The sequence below is a fragment of the Micromys minutus genome (genome assembly GCF_963924665.1).
Source record: "Micromys minutus genome assembly, chromosome: 18".
Classification (NCBI taxonomy): Eukaryota; Metazoa; Chordata; class Mammalia; order Rodentia; family Muridae; genus Micromys; species Micromys minutus.
In genome coordinates this window covers 37,562,753-37,589,742 of record NC_137953.1, presented here as the reverse complement: position 1 = coordinate 37,589,742, position 26,990 = coordinate 37,562,753, and the positions used below count along the sequence as shown (strand labels likewise).

At 35.6% G+C, this 26,990-nt stretch overlaps 2 protein-coding genes across 2 annotated transcripts; both read left to right on the top strand.

Annotated features, from left to right (window-relative positions):
• Positions 1-4,717: 4,717 nt before the first annotated feature.
• On the top strand, positions 4,718-5,704 carry LOC308432621 (olfactory receptor 2A7-like; the record flags this gene model as incomplete). Its single annotated transcript, XM_080932391.1, has 1 exon — positions 4,718-5,704. One exon carries the CDS (start codon positions 4,718-4,720, stop codon positions 5,702-5,704), a length of 987 nt encoding a protein of 328 aa, XP_080788517.1.
• A 19,600-nt stretch (positions 5,705-25,304) lies between these two features.
• LOC308432546 (olfactory receptor 2A12) lies at positions 25,305-26,237 on the top strand (the record flags this gene model as incomplete). Its single annotated transcript, XM_080932324.1, has 1 exon — positions 25,305-26,237. One exon carries the CDS (start codon positions 25,305-25,307, stop codon positions 26,235-26,237), a length of 933 nt encoding a protein of 310 aa, XP_080788450.1.
• Positions 26,238-26,990: the final 753 nt, after the last annotated feature.

Genomic DNA, 26,990 nt, shown 5'->3' with positions numbered 1-26,990 from the left:
CCAGGCTTGCAGCAGATTAGACTGTATAAAGGCTAGAAGTCTAGGGATAGTTAGATAGAAAAGCTCTAGGCTCAGTCCAGGCAATGTATTGGTAAAACTTGGGTTCAGCTCTCATCGTATCCCTTCCTCTGAGGAAATCAACATCACAGCTGACCACTTGGGATTCGAACCATTTAGAGTAATCATCTCTAAAGAAAATTAATTCTTCCTCTCTCAGTAGTAATTGGCTATAGCTATTTGTCTAGTGTGAGGTCTTGTGAAATTTCATCCAACCTTACCAGAATGCCAATTCATGCTGTTATCTTCCAGGTCCTGTTTGGGCAACACACTGATAATATAACATGGGTAAAGCTTCTTTACAATGTCCCAAAGACACCATCTCACAGCATGCATCCTGGTTCTCTGGCTCTTACAGACTGTCTGTTCCCTGTTTTTGTGATGTTCCCTGAGCCTTAAGTTTAGGACTTGCATTATGGATGTATTGATTGGGACTTCATACCACATTGTCTGCATTTTGACCTCTTATGACCTATGCTGCAAAAAGAAGTTTCTGTGATACATGATTAGAACTATATTTATCTGTAGGTTTAAGAATAGGTATTTAGAATGCAATCAAAAATTATATTGATCTAAGAAACTGTCAGTAGTAGATTCTCCTTTAGGGCTTATAACCTCGGCACTAGCATAGGGTCTCTGACATAAATTTGATCCTACTGAGTGGCTTTAATATTTCTAGAAATGTGTCATACCATGTACAGAACAGGTATACCTTTTGTTCTCTATTTAAATCTAAGCTTCACACAAGTACCTCAGAGAGAGACTTGGTGAGTAAAGGGATTTCTCTGCTAATTTCTTTTCTTACTGTAGCTACACTGAATAAATCTCCTTTTAAATATTCAACTCAGAGTTTACAATGAGCATAAACTATTATTTATATAAGAGCAAATTTTATTTTGAAAGTTTAAAGTTATTAAAAATAGAAAAGTATTTACATTTAAAAAGCCACTATAGTGAATGACTTCATAGTAAGTTATAAAGTAGGGATAAAAAATCTAGAGAAAATGCAGTGGATTAAAAATTGATTGCTTTGGCTAAAGCATGTTCTAATACATTTTAAAAAGATAATTTTAACTTCTTTATGTAAAAATAGAAAAAATAAGCAATAAATATTCAGGAAAATAACTTTATCACAAGAACTTTCTAACTTAGAAATACCAAGTTCTACATTATATCAATCTTCGAATAATCACTTATTGTGATGTTATACCACAGGCTTTGAGACTAGAAAAGAAGAAAATGACATAATTCACTGTATAAAACTCGTAGAAAATTATAACAAACATGGAAAAAGAAAATAGAAAAAAAAGGAATTGAATGAGCATATCTCAGTAAAGGATATAAACACAAAACTATAAGTGTATTAAATCAGACTTGTAATATCAGGGGGAAGGTCATTTATCAGTTTGTGTGTTAGTGAACTGAATAATAAACAATGTGTGGGTAAGACTGGTTTTCCTTTTTAGATACCAGACTCCTGTAGATGTCTGCATAAGCAAGTGTATAGCATGGATCCTAGTAACCAGCCAGCTTTCCAGTGAAAGTCTTTGAAGGACAAAAGTGCATTCTAAAATCACTATGGCTACTTTTTTTCTTATTAAATATAATTAGATTATTTCCTTAGTAGGTTGGCATATATAGTAAAATAACTGATTTAGGAAAGTATACGATTTTGTCTTTTTTTTTTTTACTATGAGAAAAAATAGATAGTGAATCAAAGAAGTATTTAAACCACAAAGGACGATCATCAGTTGTCTTCATTATAGTCCATGAAGATATAAAACATGGTTAGCACATCTGTAGTTCAGGAAGAAGACAGAACAGTAGTATTAATAGCCCTGAAGGGTTTTTTTCTTTCTCTCTGAAATCAATACACTAGACATTGAAGAAGATGAACTGTTTCCTCATAAAAATATTTCTTCTCTGTACCCAGTAAAATTTTACAGAATAATATTTAATAAGCCCCTTTGGGATATTTTATCTACTTTCTTGACTCCTTAAACATGCTTCCCAAAACTGCTGTTGATCTTATTATCTGAACTTATTTTATGAATTATATTCCTTGCAGAGCCTTGAGCCCCCCCACACATACACACACACACACACACACACACACACACACCTCTGTTTAAGGGAACAATGGTTAGTGTGGATGGAAATGATCCCAACTTCCCATTAAGTCCTATTTAATCTACTTGAATATTAGTAGGTGGGGATCTTTTGAAGATCTTCAAATTATAATAACTCAAGTGATTGCATTACATTGAATGCACCCTGACCTAGAAATCACTGTATTAATTCTTGGCTCTGTGCACATGACTGAATATAGCAGTACCATCACATCTTGTCATGAGCTTTTCTCCAGGGAAAACCAGAGTTAGTCACAGTGACAGCCTCTTTTTTTTTTTTTTTAATGGCCAGGCTGCAGTATGTGCATTGGGTGTCTTCTCCTCCCCTTTCCAAGGTTTCAGAATATATTAGGAGGTAAATGAACAAACAGGAAAACAAAGGCAGTTTATTTGAGAGCAAGTCCATCTCCAAGTATCTGCTCAGAAGAAAAGAATTTTCACACTACAGTTACTTGCTCCTCTCACTCTGTATCCAACATGACTTCACGTGCTTTTTCGTGAGTTTGATGAAAGTTTCTTATACAAACTAAACTTTATTATAAAATTTCAGATAAAATTAGAACTAAAAATGTAACTATTGTTGTCTATTCTTTCTAAATTCCTGGTGTTTGTAAACTTAATTATCAAGACAGTGTGAAGGCTATCAACTCTTTAGATGACCCTAATGTGGGTAATTTTCTTTGATGCTGTTGCATTTTTTATTAAAACTATTAGAAAGCTCAGCTCTTTGAGAGATATGCTTATAAAGTTCTCATTAGCTCATGAAATTATTGATAAATGGGCTAATGATACAGAAAAAAATCACCTTTGAGGTTTCATTTTTTTAATGTAAGACTACTTTTTTTGAAGGAAGTAGAATTATTGTGTATATTTTTCAACAACAAGGTTATCTGTGGTGGCAAGGAGAGAAGTCTCCTATACTTGTTCCCATAGCACACAGAATATAGTGGATGTTCAGCAAATATTTGTGCATTTTGGAGATAGGAGCAACATAAATAGTGTTCATTGGTTATTTTTTTTTATTTACCTCTGTATTCACCATATGGAAATGTTGAAATTTCTTACAATGAAAGTAGCTTATTAACATATTTTAAACATCGAGTAAAATTGATCTGAACACAAAAGTAATATTTTATCTTCATTGATTTCAAAAGGCAAAGAAATATTGTATTGAAGTAAATGATCACTGTTGCATACATTGGATTAATTGAATCCTCTAGTTGAATTAGCATCCTACTTCAACTTCTCCAATGATGCAAAAATCTGACTTGAAGAAGTAGGCAATTAATCTCTTATGCAGTGAACAAACTTAAATAAATTAATCTTAGTAAAACAATGACCTGTGTGGGACATGATTCTAGTCATCACAAATGAATTTCTTGGACTCAGAAAATATTGCTTTTCAATAGTTTTCTGTATTTGAATTAACATAAAACAAGAATTTATCCATTCTTTCATATGTCAAAATATAACATGAAACATATTGAGAGAAATTTTCATATTTTTCTGAGATTTTTATTTCAAATATTAAATTTATATGAATTCTAGACTAAAGAACGGTATAAAGTCAAACAAGAAATCTGCAGCAGTAGTTTAAAATCTACAGTTTAAAGCTTAGAAAGCCTTTTCTTTTTGAAAGGGATTTAAGCATCTGAACAGCCACAAGAGAAAATATCACTGGGTTAATAAAAAATTTATTTACATTGTCTTTAAACTGTATACAGAAGATTATTTAAATATGAAAACGTCGAAGCTTGAATTTTGATTTAGTCAACACTCAACAGCTGAAAGCTTTAAATTATTATTAAGTTACTCGCATAGCAATTCTATTAATTAACCTGAGTAAATGGAGCAAAACAAAAGAGAATATGACATGTGCACTGAACAATATTAGGATTCTAGGGGATATGTACATTTATGTATATGTAGTTGGAGTATGTTCCACAGAGGCTCTTATGCAAGATATAGGTGACATAACTAATTTTTCTGAGTATCCAAGGGGAAGTATATGTGTATAAAACAAAGCACAGAGTGTAACAGAAAGAAAAATAACTGTATTCTAACCCTACAGTCATCTGTGGACACAACATTGAAAAGACAGTGGTCCCTAACCTAAACCCAGCTGGAGTTATAACGTATTTCCAATCTCTCTATGCCATTCAGGTTTGTTGTGTCTTATTAGTTCTGAAATCCATGATAGTAAATATTAAGATTTTAATGTACTTTGAATTCTTAAGAAAAGATGATAGAAGGATTATTGACACACTTCTCACCCTCATTCCACCTGAAAGTGAGTATACACCTGTCTGACTCAACTGAACTGTACAGCCACATGGGAACCATGATTGGGACTTTCGGTAAAAATTGGTTTGATCACGAAAGCAGCATTTGCTGAATAATGTAATATGATATTAGCACTTAGCTTATAGAATACACATTCCATTCTGATTCAAAAGCTTTTAATTTAGTGACTAACAAGACAAGAATATCATGGAGGGTTTACTTAAAAGCATTCAATGCATCATGCACAAATGCATACCTACCTTGGACATTCACACAAGGTTCAAACTCTCTTACACAGGAAAATTGGGGGAAATCAGACCTTGATTACAGAGTTCATCCTCCTTGGATTTCCACTCAGCCCAAGGAACCAGATGTTCCTCTTTGTTCTCTTCTCACTGTTCTATGTCTTTACCCTGCTGGGGAATGGGACAATCCTCGGACTTATCTGCCTGGACTCCAGACTCCACACTCCCATGTACTTTTTCCTGTCTCACCTGGCCATTGTTGACATTGCCTATGCCTGCAACACAGTGCCTCAGATGCTGGTAAACCTTATGGACCCAACCAAGCCAATCTCTTTTGCTGGTTGCATGACACAGACCTTTCTCTTTTTGACATTTGCACACACAGAATGTCTTCTACTGGTGGTGATGTCCTATGATCGGTATGTGGCCATCTGTCACCCACTTCGATACACTGCTATCATGAAGTGGAGAGTCTGTGTTATATTGGTGCTCACTTCGTGGATTTTTGGAGTCCTCTTGGCCCTGGTCCATCTTATATTACTGTTACCATTACCCTTCTGTGGCTCGCAAAGTGTGAATCATTTTTTCTGTGAAATTATAGCTGTACTCAAACTTGCTTGTTCAGACACCCACATCAATGAAATCATGGTTTTGGCTGGGGCTGTGTCTGTGCTTGTGGGGCCATTTTCTTCAATTGTAGTCTCTTATGCTCATATTCTGTGTGCTATCCTGAAGATCAAGTCACATCAGGGACGCCAGAAAGCTTTCTCCACTTGTTCCTCCCATCTTTGTGTTGTTGGACTCTTCTATGGCACAGCCATTGTCATGTACATCGGACCTCAACATGGGAAGTCCAATGAGCAGAAGAAATATCTCTTACTATTCCATAGCCTTTTCAATCCTATGCTCAACCCCTTAATCTATAGTCTGAGGAACAAAGAGGTTAAAAGTGCTCTGAAAAGGATGCTCATTAAGGAAGACACATCTTGAGGATGTTAAAGAATAATGATTTTGCAAAAATCTTAGAATTAACTTCATCCAATATTGACCAGGATAGTTAATCTTGGTCATACTTTCCACTTTCTTCTAAAAGCCTTCTCACACTTTCCAAGAACCTGCCTGTGCTTTATTTTTTCTTTCCAGATTGGTAGAGCAAAAGCAACCCAAGCATACATGGGCATGACTGCATAGTCTTTTAATGTGGCTAAAAGCAATAATCAGTGTTACACAAGCTACCAACCTTGTGAGCTAGAACAGCAAACAGCTTGAAAGATATACACACAGGTGCAATAGTGGTACAAAACCCTGCATCAATCCTGGCAAGAAATGCTGCCCAGAGTCTGTGTAGAGAAGAACAAAGAAAACTCAGATGGGATGGGAGTGAAGTGAGAGACAAGGCAAATCAGGTACCATTGGGTGGCCAATTTAACTATAGCTAAACAATAGAGGGATGAATTTTTTCTTTTTAATTTTGTTGAAGATGAACAAAGAGTCGGTTCATCTCAATGAAAAATCTAAAGCCAATAACTCATGGAAGCACGTCTCAAGATGAGTAATAAGACATCTCATCTACCCTTTTCCCATGAGTTGGGCTTGCCTTCTCTCACAGTGTAAGCAAGTGCGACCTTGACTTCGGTCCGCATTAATGTTGTGCTTTCTGAGACTTGATACAAATGAACTGTAGTTCCACACAGTGTTCATTGTTTTAATCTACCTTCTTTCACCCATTGTTCTATTTGTCAGAATTTCCCAGGGTGAGTGGAGGCTTTGATTGTTCATCTCCATTGTATAAACATCACAAATATTCATTCTGTTTGGGGGAGATATTGGATCTGTCTGTGGTATAAGCTATAATAAATAATTGTTCTGTAAATGTTATATACATCTTTCAGAAGGTGTTAGGTGATCTCACTGGGAATGGATGTCCCAGACTTGAATCTTCTTTGCTATGAGTCCGTGACTGTCTGCCTAGTATAGAATTATTGTCATTCACTCATTGCTCCATGGTGAGCAGGAGTTGGAAATGCAATAATGAGCTAATGCGGCTTCTACCCAGCTGGCTTTGCAGTCTCATGAGGGTGCTATTTTTGTATTAATGCTCATAGATATATCACTACTGCATAAGCATATCTAACTTTCTTCTGGGCAGAACAAACAAGAATAAGGCATGCATTTGTTGCATTGTGATTGATTTCATCTTCTTAATGAATGAAAAAAAAATCTGGGGTGATGAGAAAAGTGAATTTTAAGTAACTAAATTGTGTGTAGGAATGAAAGCATGTGCTGGCTAGATTTCTGTTATGTCAACTCAACAGGAACTAAAGTCACATGAGAGGAGAAACCCTCAATTAAGAAAATGCCTTTAGAAAATTCAGCTGTAGGCAAGACTATAAGACAATTGTTAAAATTAGTGATTGCTAGGGAGAACTAAACGCATTGTGGGTAGTGCCATTTAATTCCTGGTGGTCCTGTGTTCTATAAGAAAGCAGGCTGAGCAAGCCAGTAAACAGTACCCCTCCATGTCTTCTGCATCAGCCCCTGTCTCCAGGTTCTAGCCCTCGTTGAGTTCTGACTTCCTTCAACAGTGCTATTGAAGTGTAAGAAGAATACTTTCCTCCACAACTTGCTATTTCATAATAGAACTTTGCTACACTTTGTTGCAGGAATAGAAGCTCTAAGACAGTTTTGTTGTAGTTGTTAACATTAAGGTTAGCAGTATCTTATCTTTGCTTCATATAATAAGCTTAGAGAATAAACCTAGGCTTTGCATGTATAGGGCAAACACTTTACCACTGAGATATGCTCCTAGCTATAACCCTCTTTTAAAGTTAACTTTATCGTGATTCCTGAATTGATTTCCCTAGAGATGTATTTGACTTAGATGAGGGCTAAGGATTTTATGCTAACTTTGATATCTCTGAGCCTATTCTAGTACCGGTCCAGTTCTCTATCCCGGAGCATGAAGCTATGAAAGCATGTTCTTTTATTCTACTTTGTTAGTATCAACTGTACATGTGTTGTGTCTGCCCCTCTATACCCCTAAGTGATGCTGAGTCTCTGGCCTCAAGTACAAAACTCTTCCAATTGCAACTATGGTTACTTACTTTAAAAACACTCTCTTAATTTTCTAGCACCATGTCCCAACCACTGGCACCTGAGAGCCCATGGAATATTATGATTTCCTTTCAGAAAACACAGAAGTAGCTAGAAGCTAGGAAAGCTGTCCTAGGCATTTCAACTGAACTAAAAGAGATGCTACTCTCATCTGTCCTGGCTGGTTTTGCTGTGAAAAGGCCTTCTTACCTGAAGTATAACTAAATAATGGAAGAAAAGACTTTCTGTGCTTTCAAGCTCATTGTAATTATTTGCAGCAATCATCTGTCAATTGAAAGCAGCATGAGATGCTATAATCTACAGACCCAAAGAAGTTAAGAAACAAGTAAGGCCTTAGGGAAGATTTTTGGATCTCACTCAGAAGGAGTAATAAAATAAATATCAAAAATTGATGAAGAAAAGAAACAAAGCTGGAGAAGAAATGGAGAGAATAGCAGGAAAGGGGTTACGTTTTGGGAAGATTGGAAGGGCTGTGAGAGAGACCAGAAATCAGTAGGGGTAGGAGTACATCTCTGGGAAGATATGCAAGAGACCTGGGACAAGGGTGGCTCCCAGGACTGTATAGAAGTGGTCTTAGCTGACACTCCTAGTGGTGAGGGATAAGGAAACTGAAATGGCCACCTCCTATATAAAAGATTTTCACTAGGAGGAACACAAATCCACCCACAAACCTTCCACCCAAAATATGTTCTGCCTACAAGATGTGCAGGGTTTAAAAATGGAACAGAGATTAAGGGAAGGGCCAACCAAAGATTGGCTTAACTTGAGATGCTTCCCATGTGAGAAAGCCAACCACTGACACTATTAATGATATTCTGCTGTATTTGTGAACAGAAGCCTAGCTTAACTGTCCTCTGAAAGTCTTCAGCAGTTGATGAAAACAAATAAAGAGAAACCATATCCGAACACAAGACTTTGTGAATCTTGTGAGCAAATGAGTTCGAGCAAGGACTGAGAAAGTTGGAAGCATCCAGGATACTACGAAAAGACCAAGGGTCAGCTAACTGGGCTCATGGAGGCTGAAAGAGAGCGAACTACCAACCAACGAGCATGAATGGCCTGAACCTAGGACTCTACAAGTTTGTGGAAGATATACAAACTTGGTCTTCTTGTGGGTCCCCTAACAATTGAAGTTGGAGGCTGTCTCTTACTCTGTGGCCTGCCTTTGGATTCCTTTTCCCTAGTTGGTCTATCTTGTCTGGCCTCAGTGGAAAATTTGGTTAGTCTTGATGTGACTTCATATGCCACGGCAGGTTGATATCCATGGGGGTTTGGCTTCCTCTTCTCTGAGGGTAATGGGAGGTAGTAGTTTGTGGAGGTGGTACTGGGAGGAAAGGGGGAAGGAAATAAATATCAAACAAATAAATAAGTAAATAAAACATGATAAGCCCAACACATATGTGCATCTAACTACCACACTTTTAAAAATCTGCCTTCCCCTCACATACTGAAATTGCCATTTTTTCACAAGTGGCCCAACTTCTCTTCCAGTTCAGTGGATCTATTAACCTCAATCTCTTTCTCTAAACCAAATAATATCAAATGTAAAACTTGTAGAACAAAAATTTTATTAGAAATAAGGAAAAGCAAGAAAGGACAGGAAAGTGAGGAGAAAAAGTTCACGGGAGACTCAATAAATGTAGTCCCACTTAATGTGAAAACAATAGATTACTTCTTGCATGTAAATGTTTTCTGGGTCATCTTGTCAAACATTTTATGCAGTACAGTCAACCTGGACACAGCTAGAGGGATTAGTATAATTGGTGGTTATTGTTTTCCATTGACCAAATGTTTGCTTCTCGCCATTGAATGTTAATTATCTTAACTGGACATAATATCTACATGGCAATTAAGGCCACTCGCTAGTCTCAGAGTCGTGTACAGGGGCCAAAAGTAATCTACCAATGAAAAAAGCGATAGAAATGCCATGTGACAGGTGGTAAGGTCCCTAGGTTATTCTTACCTATGAACAATGGAGTTTAGAATTGACTCTACTTACCTACTCATTAGATCACTGAAGACTCTGAACATTTCTTTAGGCTCTTCTCAGCCATTCAAAATTCTTCTGCTGAGAATCCTGTTTAGTTCGATACCCCATTTTTTCATTGGGTTGTCTGTCTGTTTGGTTGTTTTGTTTTTTTGTTCTTTATTTTATTTTATTTTTTTGGTGGATAGCTTCTTGAGTTTTTTATATATTTTAGATGTTATTCCTGTATCAGATGTGGGGTTGATAAAGATTTTTTTTTTTTTTTTACAATTTGTAGTTTTCAAATTTGTCCTAATGACTATGTTCTTTGCCTTACAGAAGCATCCCAGTTTCATGAGATCTCATTTATCAATTTTTGATCTTTGAGAGTGAACCATTGGAATTCTGTTTAGGAAATTTCCCCCTGTGCCAATGAGTTCAAGGCTCTTTCCCACTTTCTCTTCTATTAGAGTCAGTGTATCTGGCTTTAGGTTGAGGTCTTTGATCCACTTGGACTTCAGCTTTGTGCAAGGTGACAAATATGGATCTATTTTCATTTTTCAACATACAGACAGCCAGTTACACCAGCACCATTTATTAAAGATGCTTTCTTTTTTCCATTGTATACTTTTGGCTTCTTTGTCAAAGATCAAGTTGTGTAAGTGTGTGGTTTTATTTCTGGGTCTTCAATTCTATCTGATTGATCAACCTGTCTATCTCTGTAATAATACAATGAAGTTAGTAATACTATTGCTCTGTACTGTAGCTTGAGGATAGGAATAATGATTCCACCAGGAGTTCTTCTATTGTAAATATTATTTTCACTATTTTGGTGGTTTTTTGCCTTTCCAGACAACATTGAGAATTGTTCTTTTAATATCTTTGAAGAATTGTGTTGGGATTTTGATTGGGATTGCATTTAGTCTGTAGATTACCATTGGTAAGACAGCAATTTTTACTATGTTAATTCTGCCAATCCATGAACATGGGAGAGCTCTCCTTTTTCTGAGATCTTTGATTTTTTACTTGAGAGACTTGAAGTTATTGTCATACAGACTTTTCACTTGTTTGATTAGAGTTACCCCAAGATATTTTATATTATTTGTGGCTATTGTGACAGGAGTTGTTCCTTTAATTTCTTTCTTAGCCTGCTTATCATTTGTATAAAGCAAGGCTAAGTGAACTTTTATTAATTTAATTTTATATCCAGTCACTTTGCCGAAGTTGTTTATTAGGTTTAGGAGTTTTCTGGTAGAATTTTTGGGGTTGCTTATCTGTACCATAATTTCATCTGCAAATAGTGATGCTTTTATTTCTTCTTTGCCAATTTGTTTCCACTTAATCTTTTTCTTGTTTTACTGTACTGTCTAGCACTTCAAGTACTATATTGAATAGATATGGAGAGTGTGTGCATCCTTGTCTTGTTCCTGGTTTATAATTATATATTTATATTCAATTTAAATTTAATATTGGCAGTTGTTTTTAAATAAATTGTTTTTATTTTGTCTAGATACGAGCCTTGAATCCCTGGTCTCTCTAATTAACATGAAGGAGTGTTGTACTTTGTCAAATGCTTTTCCTGCATCTAAGGAGATGATCATATGATTTTTTTTCTTTGAGTTTGTTTATCTAGTGGATTATGTTAATGGATTTTCATATATTGAACCAACCCTGACTCCCTGGGAGATGCATACTTGATCGTGGTGAATGATGATTTTGGATTATGTTTGCAAGAATTTTATTGAGTAATTTTGCATTGATATTTATAAGGAAAATTGTTCTGAAGTTCTCTTTTTTGGTTGCATCCTTGTGTGGTTTAGGTATCAGAGTAATTGTGGCTTCATAGAATAAATTTGAGTAGTGCTCCCTTTGTTTCTGTTTTATGAAATAGTTTGAGAAATAATGGTGCTAGGTCTTCTTTGAAAGACTGGCCCTGGACTTTTTTTCGGTTGGGAGGTTTTTAATGACTCCTATTTACTTATGGGTATGGGCCTGTTTATATTGTTTGCCTGGTCTTGATTTAACTTTGAAATATGGTATCTGTCCAGAAAACCATCTATTTCATCTACATTTTTCAGTATTGTTCAGTATATGCTTTTGTGGTAGGATATGATGATTTGTTGAATTTTCTTCATTTCTGTTGTTATGTCTCCCTTTTCTTTTCTAGTTTTGTGAATTTGGATGCTGTCTCTGGACCCTTTACTTAGCTTGCTAGGAGTTTATTTATGTTGATGATTCTCTCAAAAAATCAACTTTGGTTTTGTTGATTTTTATATTGTTCTCTTTGTTTTTATTTGGTTGACTTCAGTCCCAAGTTTTAATATTTCATGTCATCTACTCCTTTTGGATGTATTTCCTCCTTTTCCTTCTTTTTTTTGGAGGTGTCAGTTGTGCTGTTAAGTTGGCAGAGTAAGATTTCTCTATTTGCTTTAACAGGGCACTTAGTGCTAAAAATTTACTTCTTACCACTGTACTCATTGTGTCCCATAAGTTTGGGTATGTTGTATCAACATTTTCACTGAACTCCAAAATGTCTTTAATTTCCTTCTTTATGTCTTTACTGACCAAGTCATCATTGAGTAGAGAGATGTTTAGTTGACACATGTATGTGGGCTTTCTGTTGTTTTTGTTGTTATTGAAGAGCGACCTTAGGCCATGATGATCTGATAGGATGCATATAATTATTCAATTATCTTCTTGCATCTGTTGAGGCCAGTTTTGTGACTGATATGGTCATTTTTGTAGAAGGTACCTTGAAGTGCTGAGAAGAAAGTATATTCTTTTGTTTTAGGATGAAATGTTCTAAAGATGTCTGTCAAGTCCATTTGGTTTAGAAGTTCTGTTCACTTAACTGTTTCTCTGTTTAATTTCGGTTTTCCATGATCTGTCCATTGACAAGAGTGGGATGTTGAAGTCTCCCACTACTATTGTATGTGGTGCAATTGCCCTTTGACCTTTAGTTAAGTTTCTTTTATGAATATGAATGCCCTTGCATTTGATGCATCTATGTGAGCATAGATGTTCAGATTTCAGAGTTCATCTTGGTAGAATTTTCCTTTGATGGGTATGAAGTGTCTTTTCTTATCTTTTTAAATAAATTTTGTTTGAAGGTCAATTTTATTCAATATTTGAATGGCTACTCCAGCTTGTTTTTTGGGACCATTTCCCTGGAAATTTTTTTCCAGCTTCTTACTCTGAGGTAGTGTCTGTCTTTTTCACTGAGGTGCATTTCCTGTATGCAGCAAAATGCTGGGTACTATTTATGTATCCAGTCTGTTATGACTTTTTATTGGGGAATTATGTACATTGATTTTAAGAGATAATAATGAATAGTTATTGTTGTTTCCTTTTATTTTTGTTGTTAGAGGTGGAATTATGTTTGTATGGCTATTTTCTTATAAGTCTGTTGAAAGGAGAAGATTTTCTTGCTTTTTCTAGGGTGTAGATTCTCTCTTTATGTTATAATTTCTCATCTATTATCCTTTGTTGGGCTGGATTTGTGGAAAGAAATTGTGTAAATTTGGTTCTGTCATGGAATATCTTGGTTTCTCCATCAATGGTAATTGAGAGATTTCAGGATATAGTAGCAAGGACTGGCATTTGTGTTCTCTTAGGGTCTTTCTATGATCTTTCATAGTCTTCTGTCGAGAAGTCTGGTGTAGTTCTGGTAGGTCTGCCTTTATATGTTATTTGGCATTTTTCCCTTACTGCTTTTATTTTTTTTTTTGTTTTGTGCATTTATGTTTTGACTATTATGTGACAAGAGAAATTCTTTCTTTGGTCCAATCAATTTGGAGTTCTGTAAACTTCTTGTATTCTTTGGGTTACAAAAGTTTTTGACTATAATTTTGTTGAAGATACATACTGGCCCTTAGAGTTGAAAATCTTCTTCATCCTCTATACCTATTATCCTTAGGTTTGATCTTATCATTGAGTCCTGAGTTTCCTGAATGTTTTCAGTTAGGAGCTTTTTACATTTTGCTATTATTTTTATAACGTGTCATTGTTTTTTAATGTATCTTCTGTCCCTGAGGTTCTCTCTTCTCTTTTGCTTTCTAATAGTGATGCTAACGTCTATGAGTCCTGAGCTCTTTACTAGATTTTCTATGTCCAGGTGTGTTTGTTTTGTGATTTTCTTATTGTTTCCATTTCAGTTTTTGAATTCTGGATGATTTTGTTCAGTTACTGCACCTGTTTGGCTATGTTTTCCTGTAATTTTTTAGCAAATTTTAGTTTCCTCTTTAAAGGTTTCACCTTGTTTACCTGTGTTCTCCTGTTTTTCTTTTCTTTTCTCTTTTTATTGGGTATTTTCTGTATTTACATTTCAGTGGTTATTCCTGTACCCAAATCTCATATTGCCTCTTTCTCCCATTGACTCCATGAAGGTGATCCTTCTCCTAACCACTCACTCCCCTTTCCCTCAGCGTCTTGGCATTCCCCAAAACTGGGACAATAAGCCTTTGCTAAATCAAAGGCCTCTTCTTCCATTGCAACCAGAGAACAATATCCTCTGCTCCATATACACCAGGAGCCATGAGCCTCTTCATTCAAACTTATTGATTGGTGTTTTAGTTCCTGAAAACCATGGTAGGTTTGAATAGTTAACGATTTTGTTCTTCCTATGGGGTTGTAGACCCTTTCAACACCTTTAGTTCTTTCTCTACATCATTTATTGGGGTCCCCATGTTCAGTATGATGATTAGCTGCAAATATCCTCCTCTGTGTCAGTATGGCTTTGGCAGAATCTCAGAGGAGGCATCCTGCCAGTAAGCACTACTTAGCATCAGTAATAGTGTGTGGGTTTAGTCGCTGCATATGGGATAGATCACCACGTGAGACAGTCTCTAAATGGTCTTTTGTCTGATTCCTGCTTCTCTACTTGTCCAATTATTTTCTCCCATAAGTGTTTTATTCTCCCTTCTAAGGAGGACTGAGGCATCAAACTTCTGGCCTTCCTTCACTTTGAGCTTTATAATTTCTGTGAATTGTTTCTTAGGTATATCGAGCCTGTTGGGCTAGTATCCATTTAACAGTGAGTACATACCATGAGTGTTCTTTTGTGACTGGGTTACCTCACTCATGATGATAGCTTATAGTTCCATCTATTTGCCTAAAATTTTCATGAAGTCATTATTTTAACAGTTTATTAGTACTATTGTGTAATTGTACCATAATTTCTGTATCCATTACTCTGTTGAATGACATCTGGGTGCTTTCCAACCTCTGTCTATTGTAAATAAGTCTGCTATAAACATAATGAAGCATGTGTCCTTGATAGATGTTGAACCTTCTTTTGGGTATATACCCAGATGTGGTATATCTGCAACCTGAGGTAATACTGTGTTTAATTTTTAAAAATCCACCAGACTGGTTTCCAGAGTGGTTGTACTAGCTTACAACCCCAAAAACAGTGAAGAAGTTTCATCTTTCTCCAAATCCATGCCAGTATCTGCTGTCATCTGAGTTTTGATCTTAGCCATTCTGACTGGTGGAATATTAGGGTTGTTCTGATATGCATTTGCCTAATAAGTGGGGATGCTGAGCATTCCTTTAGATGCTTCTCAGCCATTTAATATTTCTCAATTGAGAATTCTTTATTTAGTTCTATTCACCATTTTTAATAGAATTATTTGATTCTTTAGAGTCTAACTTCTTGAGTTTTTTTTTAAATGCTGAGGTTTTTTTTTTTATATATTGGATACTAACCATCTATCAAATATAGGATTGATAAAGATTTTTTCCCAATCTGTTGGTTGCCATTTTGTCCTTTTGACTGTGTCCTTTGTCTTACAGAAGCTTTTCAAGTTTGTGAGGTCACATTTGCTGATTCTTAATTTTAGAGCATAAATCATTGGTGTTCTGTTCAGAAAAATTTCCCTTGTGACTAAGTGTTCTAAGCTCTGACACACTTTTTATTCAGTTAGTTTCAGTGTACCTAGTTTTTTGTGAAGGTCTTTGATACACTTGAACTTGAGCTTAGTACAAGGAGATAAGAAGAGCCAATTTGCATTCTGCATGCTGACTGCCAGTTGAACCAGCACCATTTGCTGAAGAGGCTATTCTTTTTCTATTGAATGTTTCTAATTCCATTGTCAAAGATCAAGTGAACATAGGTGTGTGGATTCATTTTTTGGTCTTCAGTTATATTCCATTGATGCACCTGCCAGTCTTGATACCAGCATTATGCAGTTTTTATCAATATTAATCTGTAATACAGCTTGAAGTCAGGGATGGTAATTCCCCCAGAAGTTTTTTGTTTTGTTTTGTTTTGTTTGTTTTTTTGTTTTAATTTCAATATAGTTTTTGCTATCCTAGGTTTTTTTTTATTATTCCAAATGAATTTGCAAATTTCTCTTTCTAACTCTATGAAGAATTGTGTTGTAATTTTTATGGGGATTGCATAGAATCTGCAGATTGCTTTAGGCAAGATGTCAATTTTTACTATGTTGAACCTTCCAATCCATGAACATGGGAGATCTTTCCATCTTCTGCAGTCTTCTTCGATTCTTTTCTTCAGGTACTTGAAGTTCTTGTCATATGGATCTTTCACTTACTTGGTTAGGGAGTCATCAAGGTATTTTACATTCTTTGTAAATATTATAAGTGGTGTGGATTCTCTAATTTATTTATCAGCCTCTTAATCCTTTGAGTAGAGGAAGGCTACTGATTTGTTTGAGTTAATTTAATATCCAGCTAGTTTGCTGAAGTTATTAGCTGTAGGAATTCTCTGGTTGAATTTTGGGGGTCACTTAAGTATACTATCTTATCATCTGTACATAGTGATATTTTGAATTTTTCCTTTCTAATTTGTATCCCTTTGACCTCAATTTGCTGTCTAATTGCTCTGGCTAATACATCCAGTACTATGTTGAATAGGTATAGAGAGAGTGGGCATCCTTGTCTAGTCCCTGATTTTAGTGTGATTGCTTCAAGTTTCTCAACATTTAGTTTGATGTTGGCTACTGGTTTGCTGTATATTATTTTAACTGTGTTTAAGTATGGGCCTTGGATTCCTAATCTTTCCAATACTTTTAACATGAAGGGGTGTGGAATTTTGTCAAATGCTTTTCAGCATCTAAAGAGATGACCATGTGTTTGTTTAATTCCCTTTGAGTTTGTTTATATAGTGGATTACGTTGATAAATTTTCATATATTTAACATCCTTGCAACCATGAAATTAAACCTACTTGATCATGGTTAATAATTGTTTTGATGTGTTTCTGGATTTAGTTTTCAATAATTTTATTGAGTATTCTTGTATCAATGTTTATTAGAGAAATTGGTCTGAAGTTCTCTTTCTTTTTAGGGTCTTTGTGTAGTTTAAGAAATAACATAATTGTGACTTCAAAAAATGAGTTGGGTAGCATTTCTTCTGTTTCTATTTTGTGGAATAGTATGGAGAATATTGGTATTAGGTCTTCTGTGAAAGTCTGATAGACTTCGGCACTACACGCATCATGGGCTTTTTTGGGTTTGGAGGTTGACTAAGGAGTCACGGTTTCTTTCTTTTCTTTTTTTTTCCATTTAAACAACTTTAGTTTTAAAAAACAGAGATATATGTACAGATAATTAAAAGCAATTTTGCATAATACTGTATGTATATATTTTTGTCAGTACTTGATTTTTTTAAAGGTTTGGTAGTATGCATTGAAATATTTCTACTTACTATGAGCATAAAGTACATGTAAAACAAAACATAACATGGAAATAGCTAACATTTTCTTGGTGTGTAAAGATTAAACAATGATTTTAAAATACCAAGAATTGCCACAAGGCTATCTTCTCAGCTCTTGGAATATTAATGATTTAACGTCTAGGTGTACCACACTCTGAGAGGGTGCTATATCCTTTGACTAGAGGAATGCTACTGACTTTCTTGAGTTAATTTTATATATGGCCACTTTGCTGAAGTTGTTTATCAGCTGTAAAATTCTCTGGTGGAATTTTTGGGGTCACTTAAGTATACTGTCATGTCATTGGAAAATAGTGATATTTTTACTTCTTCCTTTCCAATTTATATATCTTTTAATTTCTTTTGCTCTCTACATGCTCTGGCCAGGTTACTCAGGATTTCTATTTTTGCATAAACATTCTTATTAAGAAGCAAACTGGGGAGTAAAGGATTTGTTCAGCTTATACTTTCATATAGCTGTTCATCATCAAAAAAAAAGTCAGAACTGAAACCCATGCTGATCAGGAAACAGGAGGTGATGCAGAGGCCATGGAGAGATGTTACTTATTGGCTTATGTCCACTGACTTGCTCAGCTTGCCTTCTTATAGAACGCAGGTCTACTATCCCAAGGATGGTACCACCCACAATTGTCTGTGCTCTACCCCTTGATCACTAGATGAAAAAATGCCTTACAGCTGGATCTCCTGGAGGCCTTTTCTCAACTGAGGCTCATTTTTCTGTGATAAATCCAGATTGTGTGAAGTAGACACAAAGCCAGCCAGTAGAGGACGCTTTTGATGACTGCTTGCATTTCTTTAGGGGTTTGAGGCTATTTAGATAGTTTCTCTGATCTTTATTTAACTTTGGTACCTGGTATCTTTCTAGAAAAGTGTGAATTTCTTCTAGATTTTTCAATTTTGTTTAGTATAGACTTTTGTAGTAGGATCTGATGACTTCCTGAATTTCTTCAGTTTCTGTTGTTATCTCACGCCATTCATTTTTAATTTTTTTTAATTCAAATACTCTGTCTGCACCCTTTTGTTAATCTGCCTAAAGCTTAATCAATCTTGTTCATTTTCTCAGTGAACCAGCTTCTGGTTTTGTTGATTCTTTGTATAGTTCTTTTTGTTTCTACTTGATTGATTTCTGCTCTGAGTTTGATTATTTCCTGTCATCTACTCATCTTAGGTGTATCTGCTTCTTTTTGTTCTAGAGCTTTCAGGTGTGCTGTCAAGCTGTTAGTGTATGCACATTTCATTTTCTTTTTGGATGTGCTCAGAGCTATGAGTATTTTTCTTAGCTCTGGTTTCATTGTATCCCATAATTTGGGGTATGTTTTGCCTTCATTGTCATTGTATTTTTAAAAGTCTTTAATTTTTTTCTTTCTTTCTTCCTTTACCAAGCTATCTTTGAGTAGAGCATTGTCCAATCTTCATGTTTATGTGGTCTTTTTGTTGTTTTTGTTGTTTTTGAAGACCAGCCTTAGGCATGGTGATCTGATAGGATGAATGGGAGTATTTCAGTCTTCTTAAATCTGTTGAGGACTGCTTTGTGATGAACTATATGGTCAATTTTGGAGAAGGTGCCATGAAGTGCTGTGAAGAAGGTATACTCTTTTGTTTTATGATGAAATGTTCTATAAATGTCTGTTAAATCCATTTGGTTCATAACTTCTGTTAGTTTCACTGAGTCTCTGTTCAGTTTTTGCTTTCACAATCTGTCCATTGATATGAGTGGAATGTTGAAATCTCCCACTATTATGGTGTGTGGTGTAAAATATGCTTTCATCTTCTGTAGAGGTTCCTTTAAGAATGTGGTGCCTTGTATTTAGAGCATAGATGTTCAGGATTGAGAGTTCATCTGCATAGAGTTTACCTTTGATGAGCAAAAGCTGTCCTTCCTTATTTTCTTTGATAACTTTTGGTTGAACATCTATTTTATTCAATATTAGAATGGCTACTCCACCTTGTTTCTTGGGATCCTTTGCTTAGAAAGTTTTTTTCCCAAACTTTTACTCTGAGGTAATGCTTACTTTGTTGCTGAGATAAGTTTTCCAAATGCAGCAAAAAGATGGGTCCCGTTTACTTATCCAGTCTTATGTCTTTATATTGGGGAATTAAGTCCATTGATGTTAAGAGATACTAAGGAATAATGATTGCTTTTTTCCTGTTATTTTTGTTGTGAGAGGTAGAATTGTGTTTTTGTGCCTTTATTCTTTTATTTTGTTGCAAGAGAACTATTTTCTTTATTTTTTTAGTGTATGGTTTCCCTCCTTGTGTTGGAGTTTTCCATCTATTATTCTTTGAGGGCTAGATTTGTGGTAAGATATTATATAAATTTGGTTTTTTTTTTTTTTTTTGCTGGAATATCTTGGTTTCTCCATCTATATTAGCTGAGCATTTTGTTGGATATAGTAACATGCCCTGGCATTTGTGATCTCTAAGGGTCTGTATGACTTCTGTCTAGGATCTTCTAGCTTTCATAGTTTCTGTTGAGAAGTCTGGTGTAATTCTGATTGGCTTGCCTTTATATTCTGCTTTTCCTTTTTCCCTTACTGCTTTTCATATAAATCCTTTGTTTTGAAATTTTGTCATTTTGACTGTTATGTGTCGAGAGGAGTTTCTTTTCTGGTCCAATCTATTTGGTGTTTTGTAGGCTTCTTGTATATCATGGTCATCTCTTTCTTTAGGTTAGGGAAGTTTTCTTCTATAATTTTGTTAAAGATATTTACTGGGCCTTTTAGTTGAGAGTCTTTGTTCTCTTCTACACCTATTATCCTTAGGTTTGATCTTCTCATTGTGTCCTTAATATCCTGGATGTTTTGGGTTAGGAGCTTTTTAATTTTTTTAATTCTTACATTTTCTTTGACTGTTGTGTCAATGTTTATTATGTTATCTTCTGCCACTTAGAATCTCTCTTTCATCTCTTGTATTCTGTTGCTGATGCTTGTGTCTATGACTCCTGACTTCTTTCCTAGGTTTTCTACCTTCAGGGTTGTGTCTCTTTGTGTTTTCTTTATTGTTTCCATTTTCGTTTTTAGATCCTGGATGGTTTTGTTCAATTTCTTCATCTATTTGCTTGTTCCTGTGTTTTTCTAAGGGCTTGTGTTTTTTTTATCTGTGTTTTTCTGTATTGCTTTAAGCAAGTTATTCATGTGCTTCTTTAGGCCCTCTATCATCAAGATGAGGTAGGGTTTTCAGTCCAAATCTTTGCTTTTCTTTCTTTCTTTCTTTCTTTTTTTTTTTTTTTTTTTTTGGTGTGTTGGAATATACACTACTTTCTGTTGGAAGATCTGGGCTCTGATGTTGCCTGGTTTTTTTGGTTTATGTTGCTTAAATTTTTGTGTATGCCTCTTTCCATCTTCTTATCTTTGATGTTAGTTGATCTTGTTATCTCTGAATGAAACTTAACTTTCCTCTGAAGTTGATCCTAGGTGTTCAGCTATCTATGGGCAGGCTGTGAGTTCTGACGGTGATGGGCCAGCTCCAGCTCTGGGTGCAGATGGAGACCTGAAGGGTACAGACCCAAGCAGTACTGTGCTATGTGTGCCATGAGAGTTCCCGGAGGAGTTGTGATTTTTCTGCATGATGATGTTAGAGATAAGACATAGATCTTTTCCAGCTTTTAGACTGACTGAGGACAAGAACTACAATATTAGCTTTCCATGTCTCCAGAATCTTAGTCTTAAAAATGATGTCAGTTTTTGACAACTTTTCTCCTTCTCCGAAAGATAGATGAATATATAACAGATGATAGATAAATAAATAGATAGAGAGATGATTAAGAGAATGATAAAGCATAATAAATTGATAAATGATAGATAGATGATTGAGAGGTAGATAGATAGATAGATAGATAGATAGATAGATAGATAGATAGATAGATAGAGATAGATACATAGATACATGGAATGATAGATATATGACATATGGATTATAGATAATGAATAGGTAATCAGATTTATAATTGACACATCCTGAACTTTAAATATACATTTATAGAAATTGTCCTGGCAATGTTTTTAATATTTATTATGTCTATTTGTTTTTGTGAGTGTGTGTGTGTGTGTGTGTGTGTGTGTGTGTGTGTGTGTATGTGTGTGTATGTGTGTGTGTATGCCATAGCACACCCATGAAGTCAAAGGACAACTTTGGGGAGTCAGTTTCTTTTTCTGCTATCTGGTTCTAGGAATTAAACTTAAGTCATCAGGCTTGACTGAAACTGGATCTACCTGATGGGCCATCTCCTTAGCCCCAATCATTTATTGAGGGCTCAACTAATGTAAACAGTTATAAATTTAAATTGGTCTCAGACATTGTTGCTGGATCTTAATATGTTTTTTTTCATGTAATTTTTATCTAATATTAGAATGCTTATAATACATAAATTAAACCCTGTGGCGTAAAGTCACATATGAACAACTGGGAAGGAAGGCAGAAATGCTCTTAAAATGGGACAAATTGGAAGTGGTTTCAAACCAAAATAAAAACAAAAACAAAAACAGCCTCCGATAAAATAAAAGCCAATTGTTTTGAGCTTCTAATCGAAATAAATATATTTGGAATGGAAACTTTTGATAATTGTTGTCTCAATTAAACTTTTCATCAAGCCAAGTTTGCATTCTCCCAAAGGAAAACACAACCCTGCTATTGCTACATTAACAAGCTCCATCGGGGACACATTTGTCACCCAGGAGATCTCAGCCTTCACAAAGATGGAGTGACAGAGGCAGTGGTGTGTAGAGGTGTTACAACTTCAGAGCCAGCAGTAAAAAGTACTGTGTTGTAACCACTGTTGGGGAAGGCAGAAAAATGGCAGGAAAATGCTTTGTGCTTTGCTCCCTGGACCGCACAGGTATGTCTCTGGGGATGGGCTTGTTTAGAGATCTCAGTATAAAGCTCTTAGGTGGAGAAGCTGCCTGTTTTCCTACATCCCAGCACAGTCCACAGGCTGGGGAAATATTTAGGTTTCCTTTTTCTCCAGCCTGTGTCAGGAACAGCAGTTTGCCTGCAACTTCCTATTCTTGTGAGTGTTCTGATTTTCAATCCTAATGTGAATGCCGAGAATATTGCCTTCTTTTTGTATGAATCATTGTCTAGACACTGATAAAGATTTACAAGAAGGCAAGGCAGACACTGAACAAATTTTCAGATTTAGAAAAGACAAGGTGGTGGTGCACTTAGGAATATCTCAAGTACCACCCACAGTGAGATTTGGTTCTACGGCCACACAGAACATAGATTTGAGACTTTATTTTGTCTTGGTCAAACTTAGGGGAATAGTGGGCATGGTAGCAGTCCTTGGTTCAAGCTCCAAACTGAAAGTGCATTAGAACCAGCTCTTCTTGCTGTGTTGTCTGACAAAGGAAGAGGGTAAACTTGAGGTGTTGCATAATTTCACTTATGGCATATCTCTCATTTCTTGTACTTAGACTTTTTGCTCTACTCTATCTTAGAAATTTCTCTCTGACAGCAAAATATGAACAAAATAGGTCTCATTGCCCAGAAGGGTAGCATCAGTCAATGCCCAAGAAACTCTTGCTACAATTTTAATAAAAATATCATTATTTTTTCTGGTAGCAGACTAGCCTACACAGATGTCAGTTGAGCTAAACAGACTTCCTCCAGTGTTCCAGGCTTACTATCCTACCTGAATGTCTTTATCCTAGTCAGAGCCTTAGAAGGTTAGTGTGGGTCACCAAATAATTACTCTCATTTTGGAAACTCAGAGAGTGTATCTGATGGCAATGTGCTCTATGACAGCATCAGTCTCTCTGATACATATTAAAATTTTTTTCTTTAAATTCTTATTTTTAGATTTTTTAAAGTAATCTTTAAAAAATATTTATCAACAAATTAAATTAAAATATTGTTCTTAGGAGTTTCAAACTGTAAAAACAAGAATTGTGCCACCTTTGCAACATTGTAGTAATATGACATATCCAATTTGAATTGTGTAAAATAAATTTTTGCTATTCTAGCATCTTAAAAATTTATCACTAGGACATGTTTGTGAGGATTTGTTTGTTTTTTACTCATATTTACACTTAAAGTGACCAGAAATTTTTGTTTGTGTGGTGTGGGGTAAAGGCCAATTTACTGATCTTCTACCTGGTTAGCCTACTGGACACATATTATAGTGCCTGTATTTTAATATTTACCAAAAATCTATGTTCAGTGGTACCAACCTTTGTTTTCATTCATTCGATGAAGTGTTTGTAATTGTACATGTTACAATGCCTGCCCTTTGGGAACACATACACTATGCTTTTATCAGCTAAACTCTCCTCATTGGTCAGAGTTTTCTTTGATTTCAATTGTTATTTCATTAGTGACATTTAAATATTCTGCTAATCCAGAAAAAGTTAAGTGCTATGAGTCTGACACAAGTTTAGTAATCAACTCCAACTATAGCTCCAATTAAAATTTAAAGCCTTGTAAAACACGTAACAATGAATCAAGATAAAAAGAATTAAATCAACATATATACACCTAATCAAGTTTAATCCTAAGGTTTTGAACACTAAAATTCTTAGTTAAAATAATTACTTAAATTTTAAGCTGTTATCAATAACAAAATGCATGTAGCGTTACAATACAGACATGAAAATGTTCTTCAGAGTCACATGACTAAGTGACTGCAACAGTGATGGAACAGGATCCTGGAAGACTCAACATGAGGATGTGCAGCACACGGAGGAAAGGGCAGTCACAGACAGTTGCAAAGGAGTAACATTCATTGAGAATCCATTTTTTTATCTACCTTATTCTTTTTAAAGAGCATATTCTTAGCCTATAGAGTAGTATTATTTTCAATTTGCTTTAGTTAGCATTTACCTTGCTTTTGTCTTCTTCATTTTTGACAATTTAATACACACATACAACATACTGTAGCTCCATCTGTACACATTATCCTCACTTATGCCCCTCCGGCTGGCCCTCTTCTTATTCTTAAACAGCAGCGCCCTCTTTAATGCTTCTATTTTAGTACATGCCTTTAATTCACTATATTCATTAAACAAAAGATACTTCATTTGCGACTTAAATATGTTCTTTTCAAAGACAGATTATTTATGAAATCTTTTCATTGTTTCTTCACCATTTCTCAACAGGTATTTCACATCTCTTCATGTGGTCAACACCTGCCCCACTCCACACTTCAGGTAATCAGATGATCCCTGTTCTCATCAGTCATATAAACTCTGAAGGCTGAGCTCTAGCTGTGAGACCCCACCCTCTTTCTTACCCACATTTGACTTCTTGAGAGGCTGTTTTACTCTAAGCTCCTCTTCAAATTAGAGCTTGTATTTTATATTTTGCCTCGTTGTCCATGGGTTTGAAGCCAAAAAAATCAAGAGATTATCTTGAACATAAATTCTCTTTCTTCTTAGAAGACTGTATTTTGTAATATAAGTACTGCTAAAAAGATTGACAAGTGTTCCCAAGGCTTTTGTTTCTGTGGTGAACAGAAACCAGTGGAAGTAGCAAAGGAAATGAAATTTCCTCCTTCAATTCCCTTAGTTAGAGCCAATCATTACTTAAGATTATCATGAAATAATTAATAATAATTATTATAAAATCTATTTATAAAAAGATATTCTATGAAACAGGATAAATACTTCATAAATGCTCAACAGCTATAGTTTTTAAATACTCCTAGAAACCAAATTTGCAAGTCAATATAATAAAGATTTAATACCTATGAATTACTGATTTTCACATCTAACATAAATCAAACTACAAGGTAAAAAATCACTTTCTTTCGTCTTCCTTCTCTACCCTTCAGCTCTGGAATTTTCCCTCTGACTATATTATAGCATTCATCTGTCACAAGAACATGGGGATCAACCAGACACGAATCACTGAGGTCATACTACTGGGATTCCAGGTTAACCGCTCTCTGGAGATGTTCCTGTTTGGGCTGTTCTTGCTATTCTACAGCCTAACTTTGATGGGAAATGGGATTATCCTGGGGATCATCTGCCTGGATGCTAGGTTGCACATTCCTATGTACTTCTTCCTCTCACATCTGGCCATAATTGACATGTCCTATGCCTCTAGCACTGTCCCTAAAATGCTGAAAAATATTGTGATGAACCAGAAAAGCATCTCCTTTGCTTCATGCCTACTTCAGACTTTTTTGTATCTGGCTTTTGGTGTGACAGAGTGTATGATTCTGGTGGTGATGTCATATGATCGCTTTGTAGCTATCTGTCATCCTTTGAAATACACACTGATCATGAGCTGGAGAGTGTGTGCCATCCTGGCTGCCACTTGCTGGGTGTTTAGCTTCCTCTTGGCCTCAGTCCATATCTCGCTCATTCTAAGGCTTCCATTCTGTGGGCCACAAAAAGTCAACCATTTTTTCTGTCAAATCATGTCAGTATTCAAATTAGCCTGTGCAGACATAAGACTCAACCAAGTTGTCCTCTTTGCAGGCTCTGTGATGGTCTTACTTGGGCCCCTATGCTTGGTACTGGTCTCCTACACTCGAATCCTAGTGGCCATCCTTGGGATCCACTCAGGGGAGGGCCGCAGAAAGGCCTTCTCCACCTGTTCTTCCCATCTCTGTGTGGTTGGGCTCTTTTATGGCAGTGCCATTGCTATGTACCTGGCCCCCAAGTCCAACCATTCTCAAGAACAAAGGAAGATTCTGTCTTTGTTTTACAGTCTTTTCAACCCTATGCTAAACCCTCTGATCTACAGTTTGAGGAACGCAGAGGTGAAAGGTGCCTTAAGAAGAGTTCTTTGGAAACAGCGATCAATGTGAGGTTAACAATCTTCCAAGTCAGGCTAGGGCGATGGTGGCACACACCTTTAATTCCAGCACTCAAGGAGGCAGAAGCAAGAAGATCTCTGAATTTGAGGTCAGCCTGGTCTACAGAGTGAGTTCACAGACAGTCAAGGCTACACAAAGAAACCCAAATATTAAAAAAGAAAGAAAGAAAGAATCTCCCATATCATGATTTTGGAGCATTGAATTTCCTCAAGTACTTTAATTTATCAAAACTAATACATACTTTCTTTTTACATCTTTGAAACTTAGCAAATAATTAATGTTGCTATTTAAACCATTGAAACTAAACATGAGAGAAATATGAAAGGAAAATCAGCCCAAGTCATACTCACTGCATACAGATGCATGCTTACTAAAGAAAATAGTAACCTATGTCTACCATATGAAATAAGTATAAATATATATTATATATATAATGACAAAATATAAGAATTTTTAACTTTAAAATATAAATAATTTGCTATATCAACACATTAGAAAGATAATTATAAATGTTTTAGTGGTTATAAGTAAGAGTATGAAAATGTCCAGCAATAATTAGGAATAAGATTTGATACAAGTCAATACAATAATCAGTTCTGCTTTATTTAGAAAATCAACTTAAAGTCTGGTAAGGGAAATTTTTCCCCTTTAAGACTATGATGAGAATATACACTGAAACTACTGTTATTCTTTGATTTCACTTTTCCCAGCCACTCTAATGAGTATGGTTTAAAAAGAAAGAAA